Source organism: Ptychodera flava, chromosome 4, assembly GCF_041260155.1.
Source record: "Ptychodera flava strain L36383 chromosome 4, AS_Pfla_20210202, whole genome shotgun sequence".
Classification (NCBI taxonomy): Eukaryota; Metazoa; Hemichordata; class Enteropneusta; family Ptychoderidae; genus Ptychodera; species Ptychodera flava.
The window spans coordinates 35,371,446-35,379,104 of record NC_091931.1 but is presented as its reverse complement, the minus strand read 5'-3'; the positions used below and the strand labels follow the sequence as shown (position 1 = coordinate 35,379,104).

Below are 7,659 nucleotides of genomic sequence, written 5' to 3'. Positions count from 1 at the left end.
TAATTTGAAGACAGTGTTTCGATCCCCGAAGTGTCAGGTTGGCAAACATTTTTCATAAGAAACACCAAAACGAAAATGAGTAACCTTTGGACTATTTAATCTCACTATACTGCATGCTTTACTTAGGTCACCTAACAAAGGGTACTCGGTGAAGGGTCAAATGGAGCTGCAAACGGCGTTGGTGTTTTGTAATCTTCCCTGATCAGACCCCGTTTCATGGATAGACTGGCGAGGATAGTCGATTTAAAAATGTTTTTGTTATTTTATTATATTACACATGTCCCGACTATTTTTACCACATTTGTCATGAGGGCACACGTCATGTAGGTCTATATTTAACACTTGCACAATTCATTAGTGCACTACACTGAATACTTTGTATTCTATCAAACAAGGTAGACGTCCTGTTAAAGTAGATTTGATCAATTTGCCGCCATTTGGTTAAATTTATACTGTCAGGTGGGAGAAACGAACGACGTCAAGTTGGTTACAAAGTCAACAGCTGATCAAATAAAATAACACAGGTAAAATTTACTTCTCTATAATCTTTGTTATACCAAATTCATTTCTAAAACGTCTTAGTATTTTTGTTGCAAGAATATACCTCTCGTTCATAAGACCGAATACCTCTTATAAGATGATCGCATTTAGTTTCACTTTGTCGGCGGATGGTGTCAAGACTAGCAGTATGTAGAGCATGAAGTATTGTCATTAATCTTGTTACTAGTATTTGAGATAACGCTTGCTTTGTCGGCACATTCCTATCATTAAACGAACCTTTAAGCTGTCACAATAGCATGATAAATTAAAATCGAACGAGGTGCATGCACATCACGTGGTTCGTGGCGTAATTGTTCTTTTGATTGCCACAGGTAGTTTGCTGCTCAAACTAAGCATTGGACCCTTCGTTGAAAATAACCCCAGGTCTCAAGAAATTGCATAGGTGATAAAACAAGGTGCAAACAATACTCGGCGTGACGTGACTGATGTCTTTTGTTTGCCACAGACAGTTTACTGCTCAACCGAAGCATTGGACACTTCATTGAAAACAACCCCAGTTCTCAAGAAATTACATAAATGATAAAACAAGGTGCAACAATACTTTACATTATTACCAGAAGTCAGAGAAGTTAATGAATGTTATCCGTTACAGACAAAGACCTTTTTTTTGCCTTTCACGAGCCGTTTTGACTGACTGTATTTGGAACGTACCGTACTGATCGTAAGTTCGTTGTAAGAATATTCCTCACATTCATAAGACCGAACTCCTATTATAAGATGATCGCATTTACTTTCACTTTGTTGGCGGCTGATGTCAAGACTAGCAGTATGTAGAGCGTGACGTATTTTAGCTATTCCTGTTATTAATAAGAATGGACATTGTACTATTCACAATGACAAAATAAACCTCGCATTTTGAGATAACGCGTTCTTTGTCGGCACATTCTTTTCATAAAATGAACTATTGAACTGTCACAATGGTGTGATATATTAAAATCGTACGACGTATGTGCACATCAAGTGGTTCGTGGCGTGACTGGTGTGTTATAGCATTGTAGCAGCTACAGTTTTCGAGATTGCACCACACAATTGTTCGCTGATGCAATCGCAAAACCTGTAGCTCTACAATTTTGCGAAATTGTTTTAAAAGAAATCTTCCGTGTCTTGCTTTCCTGTCCAGCATCAAATACATATTAGTGTCTGACAAGACACAAAAACAAAAATATTTCATATTTGTGAAACAAATTTAAATGTGCAGAAAATTGAAGACAACTCTATTCAGCGACGAATGTAATAAGAAAGAAGCTTCTGATGTTCACTGATTTGCATAACGCGGTATATATAATGATAACATCCGTATATTTCACTGTGTAATGAGATCAATTTTGATAAATGGACGTTTGATATTATTACAAATGATCAGATAGCGTGCTGTAAGTGATTATCATATTGGCCATTGCCAGCTTCGTCATTATCCTTATGAACCTATAATTGATTGCAGTTTCTTGGTTATGTTTTCGAATGATAGTCCCTCAGAGGTATCGGATCGCCAGCAGTTCTCCATTAGTCTCCAAAGCCGCTCGTCAAAATAGGACATTTTTTCCGGGCGAATACCATGTAACAGCAGCAATGGTGGGCATATTAGAAGACGAGATATGTTTTCGGGTAGTTTTCCAGTACCATCATGGATAGACCACAGTAATACTCCGAAGGCGTACACATCGACATGTTTGTCATACGGCATTTCAAGGAATATCTCCGGTGACATGTGTAAGGGGGTTTCAACCATCAATTTATCGGTCACAGAGCCAGTTTTGCATAGACCAAGATCTGCTATCTTTACATGGTTACTATCATCTAGCTGATGGACAAAAAATAGATATTTACATGAAATCAGCAAAGTTTTCATACTTCTGTATTGTTACCAATGACAAACCCATTGATTTTACTTTATAAATATCTTTTCATGTAATTTCGATTACCAAGACTGGTCACCCGTTGCTTGGCTTTTCTTGGCTGCAGTTACTGGCTGGCCAAGCCAAGATGTTTATCCCACGATCTACGCAACAGCCTACCACTTGGCGGACTGTCTGCTGAAGTTTATTTACGCGGAGCAGTCTATACGTGAATTTCTGTCTATGACAATACAAGTCTTATTTTGCATTCACTTCAAGACTATGACCCAGATATAGAGGAAAAGCCAAAAGCCATCATTACATTGTTATACAGTTGAAACTTGACACTTACAAGGATGTTTGACGCTTTGATATCTCGATGTACGATTCCCCGACTGTGTAAATATTCAATTCCTTCGGAAATTTCTCGAGCGATGATAAGGCGATCCCTCAGTGGTTCAATTCTCGGCAGCGCCGTCTTTAAGTCCCATTTCATCCGTGGACTAATAAGATATACATGATCATCAGTTTTGATGCTTGCAATCAGGGGCAGTATCCTCTTGTGTTCAATGGATCTAAAAATATGGAAACATAGTTGTCAGAGTCAGCAAAATTTCTTGTTATCAAGAAAAAATTGTTTCACACTAAATGTCATGGGTTTACCCACCTTGCATAGTGTACCTCCATGGCGATGTTTGTCTTGATGTATTCAGCATTTTGCACACTGATTGATTTAACGACATATTCTGCTTTCTCCTTGCCAAATTTACCACATTCATATACATTTCCCTGGCCACCTTCTCCAATCTTTGTTCTGGGTTCAGGGATTCCAAATTCACGCCGATCTGTGATTGTATATGCCGAGAGTTCAAGCTCCGCTATTTTTGGAGCCCATTTCCGCAAGATTATAGCGTCATCTTCTGTACACTGTACTGCAACTTTCTGTAGTCGGTCAATGTTACCTCTAGCTTTACCGAAAGCTGTGTTGCATTTTTCGAGATGTTCCTTGGCTTGCCTAATCACATGATCTGCAATTTCTGCGGCGTCAACTCTGTCAAATGTTTCGGTAGCGATGTCCTCTTTCCAGTTTTCATCAACTTTCACTGTAGAACTGAAGAGACGTCTTGGAGATTTTAGCAAAGTTTTGAGGAGTTTTTTGAATTTTCCAAGCCACGAAATTTGTTTATCTTGCAAGAAATTCTTACTTTCTGCTTCATAGGATCCCATGTAGCAGTTCTTCAATATTGCTGAAACGTTGGGCTCACCACTTTCCTCTCCAAGTTCTTCCAGTTCCTTCGCAATTTTCTTCAACTGCTTATCCAATTGCTGGAAAAGAGATCGAATGGTTGCACTCGTGTTGACTGCTAGATTGTCAACTACAAGGTCGACAATTTGTTGAGTACAATTTTGAAGTACATCGCCTTTCTTTGCTTGCTGATCGGCCGGTATATCTTTAAGTTTATGATGTTTTACTTTTGCAATTAAACTTTTCTTTTTCTTCTTTATGTCCGAGGCAATCGCCTGTTGCGTTTCCTGTTTCTGATCGCTCAGTTTTTTCATCGCATCAGAAAACACCTTCTGTTGAATTTCACCGCACTGACTTAGGATTTTCTCCCCTTTTAGAACAGCCTCTTGCTGTAATCTCGCCACTGTTGCTGCCTCAATGAAGAAATGCAAACACCCTCTGTGTGAGGCGATTAAGATACGACTTGAGGTCAGAATGGCGGCGTTCAAAGACAGGCTAACAAAGTCGCAAAGACATTGTTGAAATCTCTGAAAGTCCTGCAAGAAAGGATCTGGGCCAGAGAGCTTTCGTCGACGATATTCTTTGACTTTCCAGTTTGAGATGCCATGGAATCGATCGCATTGCTCCATGGGAACGCCAAACGGTAGAAACCCCTCCCTGACCAGACTATCGTATGCGCGGGTCTTCTTTTCAGCGACTACTGTTTCCTCGTCACGCATATCATCTTGATCACGATCAACTTTGGTAACCACGAAGAATATGGCATCAGTCTTCATTTGTACTTTTCGTATGTCACTTCGATCCTGTGATAAGTGATTAAAACTGTTATTAAATCATTGCATCGGAGAAAAGTTATTAACATTTACTTCATTAAAACAATCTTCGATAAACCTAAGATCTCCATTGAATTGTCAGAGTTTGGCTTCAGAGCTATAACGGATTATGTTCAAATGAACAGCAGCTCAAGTTAAGGCTAATCCGCTACAGTGCTCAAAGAGGTGTACACATGCGTGTACAAAACTTTAGTAGGTAATTTTACATTGTGTAGGTTATGTTAGTACTGTGACATACCAGATGCCACTGTTTTAAGCTAAATTTTAAGATGTTGACGTTTTTTACAACCTGTAGGTGAGATCTACGAGGAATGGCATAATATAATTACTCGTGTATTACAGCGGGCAAAGTAATCCCATATCAACTATCATAAAGTAACTGTGATCGTGTCTGCAGGAAGTAAGAATGCCAACCTTTCCGAAAGCGATTGGCCTTGAAAAAATTGCCTTGACAGATGACAGAAAGGTGTTCGTGATTCAAATATTTCACTGTCTATGACATCATTTCTACTTGAAAGGACCTTTGTAATCTGAACACTTCTACAGCCCGATAACCATCTGTACTCTATCAATACTGCTCAATATCTGCTTGATCTGCAGTTTCAGCCAACAGAGCTGCCTAAATAACCCATGTACTTTGAGAAACCGCATGTCTGCGAGTCATTTTCCACAAGCCCTTACAGGGTTTTACAGGGAAAATTTACTTTGAGCTGTCATATTATGAAAGGTATCTACCCAGTGTTACCATATCGACTGCATGTAATCTGCCTCGAACCGATGGTGGAGGACCTAAACGAGCAGTCTTAGCACTAAATCAGCTCACTTTCAGCTATCCACAGAAGGTTTGAAACAGCCATTTCAGAAGAGCTGTCATAGTATCCTTCTAGCTCAATGCAGCTATGCAGGTTCGATAAGGGGGTCGCAGTGATAAATTATAAGATTATAATCTTGTTTGTGCAAAGTTCAATATCAATGGTCTTTGACCAGAAAAGTTCGTTATATCGCTGCAATTGATACATACCTGTTCGGTGAATTGGTTTTTTCCGTCAAGGACGTACACGACGAATGGTATGCTGTTCGTTAATTCGTTCTGAACAAGCTCATCAAGTTTTTCATTTTCCTGTAGCCCTGGTGAATCTACTATTTCTATCCCACTGGCGAGGAATTCGTTGTCTAATTCTGCGACCACATAACTTCCTATCATTTTCGGATTTCTTCGCTGTTCATCAGTGAGTTCAACCAGTTCTCTTGGTATTGTCTTCTTCTTCAGTTCCTTTACTTCTAAATTCCGCCCATCTGGTGTCTTCACCATTACACGCTGTGGCTTACCATATTTAACTTTGACTAATCGAGCAGTACACGGTATTTGCCTCATAGCAAGTACACTACCCCGTAGAAGCTCATTAATGAGGGAACTTTTTCCCGAGTTTGTTTGTCCTATGACAATGAGATTTGGCTTCTGCCTTACCCCGTGTATCTTGCATTGGTCTTCCTTGGTAAGCAGATTGACGTCATAGACATTTAGTGTTTTTTCCAGTAATACGGAAAGCGACTCCGTCATTGCTTTGTATTCCGAAATGGTTTTATCTTCGAGCTGTAAAATTTCTTTGGTGTCGCGAGAGTATGCTTCAAATTCATCTTTCAGTGAGATTAGTTTCACTTGAGGATTGTGTACCAAAGAAGTCGATGGGTCGCCCTTTTGTGACCTTCCGATGGAACTGGGTGTTGTTGCGGCAGCCATATTCCAAACGTACGGAGACTCCTCTGTCATTCAAGTAACACACTGTAACTTCTATATTTGTGTTGCTTCATTAACTTGTCATGAAAGATAGGAGAAAAACGCTGGGTATTTCACACTTCAAGTTCAAGCTACAGCGAACGTCATACCATATAAACCACTAGTACTTGCGCACGGTGTTCGAGGAAATTAATTATGCAAGTCACCTGACAAGGGTCATAGTTCATCTCTCAGGTCTCCAAGTACCGATATGTTTCCGAAAACACTGACATTACCTGTTTCATTGATTTCCCCGTCTTAATACTTGCATAATAAGTAAAGCATTTCGCCTGAAACGTATATATTATATGAATGTATGCATTCCAAGTGCAGACACCATAGCGAAGTAGAAGCACCAATTTGAAAATATTTTAGCTATCATCCAACAATCAACAGCAACGGTTTAGGAAACTGGTAGTAGTAGTAGTAGTAGTAGTAGTAGTATATAGTAGTAGTAGTAGTAGTAGTAGTAGTAGTAGTAGTAGTAGTTTTGTTTATTATAGTGACATGAGGATTTATCCCTCCCAGCCCAATGGGCTTATATGTCACCTAGAATCAAAATAAATATACAGTACAAAGAAAGAGGGTGTACAATAACAAATACATTGTTTTCTGTGAACAAAATGATAATATTTAGCTGTTTCTATATAAGACATCTTTTCTTTTCAGAAAAGCCTTTTCTATGTATTTTGCCGTATTTCGAATATTTACTGGGTTTGTCAATAAATATACCAATTTCTGGTTTGACGACAGGTTGTTGAATTCGACATTATCAAAATTAATGAGCATATTCCTTATATCATCATAAAGATTACAATACAGAAGGAAATGGGTTTCTTTTCTACAGCCCCTTGGTCACAAAATATACAAAGTCTATCATTCGTTGCTTCGCCTCTATATCGGCCTGTTTCTATACGTAGAGGTAATACACCCGATCGAAACTGCGCTAAAAAGGACCGCTGGCTTCGAGAAAGATTCATGGAAACGTACAATTCGGTTCGGTAAACATTTTTGAAAAGAATGTATGTACGTAATTTTGTTTTATCTCTAGCAGTTTGAGCCCAAATTAATTCCTGTTGGAAACGCAGACGCTACTTTAATATAGAGAGGTTTATAGGCAAAAAAAATCAAAATATGTGTCAAGATTAACATCGTCAATTATTTTACAAATCTCTGACGACCAGTTACTATAAATAAGTGCAAAATCCCATTGAAATATTTTCTTTGTTAATCGACTTTCATCTAATTGAATAAGATGGTTCAAATATCTGATCATAGATACATGTCTACGAACCCTGCAAGAATCCCAGCCAGTATCCCCTGTAATTGCGTGAATTGGCGTAAATCGGTGAACACCAAGGAAAAAGCGAAGTGCCCTATTTTGTATCATATCACATTTGTCATGTT

The 7,659-nt window shown here is 38.8% G+C and overlaps 1 protein-coding gene across 1 annotated transcript; it reads right to left on the bottom strand.

Moving 5' to 3' along the window:
• Positions 1-984: 984 nt before the first annotated feature.
• LOC139131574 (dual serine/threonine and tyrosine protein kinase-like) lies at positions 985-6,423 on the bottom strand. Its single transcript, XM_070697684.1, has 4 exons — positions 5,497-6,423; positions 3,064-4,445; positions 2,749-2,971; positions 985-2,362 (listed from the first exon to the last, which is right to left on the bottom strand). The coding sequence occupies exons 1-4, from the start codon at positions 6,244-6,246 to the stop codon at positions 1,979-1,981; spliced, it is 2,739 nt and encodes a 912-aa protein (XP_070553785.1). The 5' UTR covers positions 6,247-6,423; the 3' UTR covers positions 985-1,978.
• Positions 6,424-7,659: the final 1,236 nt, after the last annotated feature.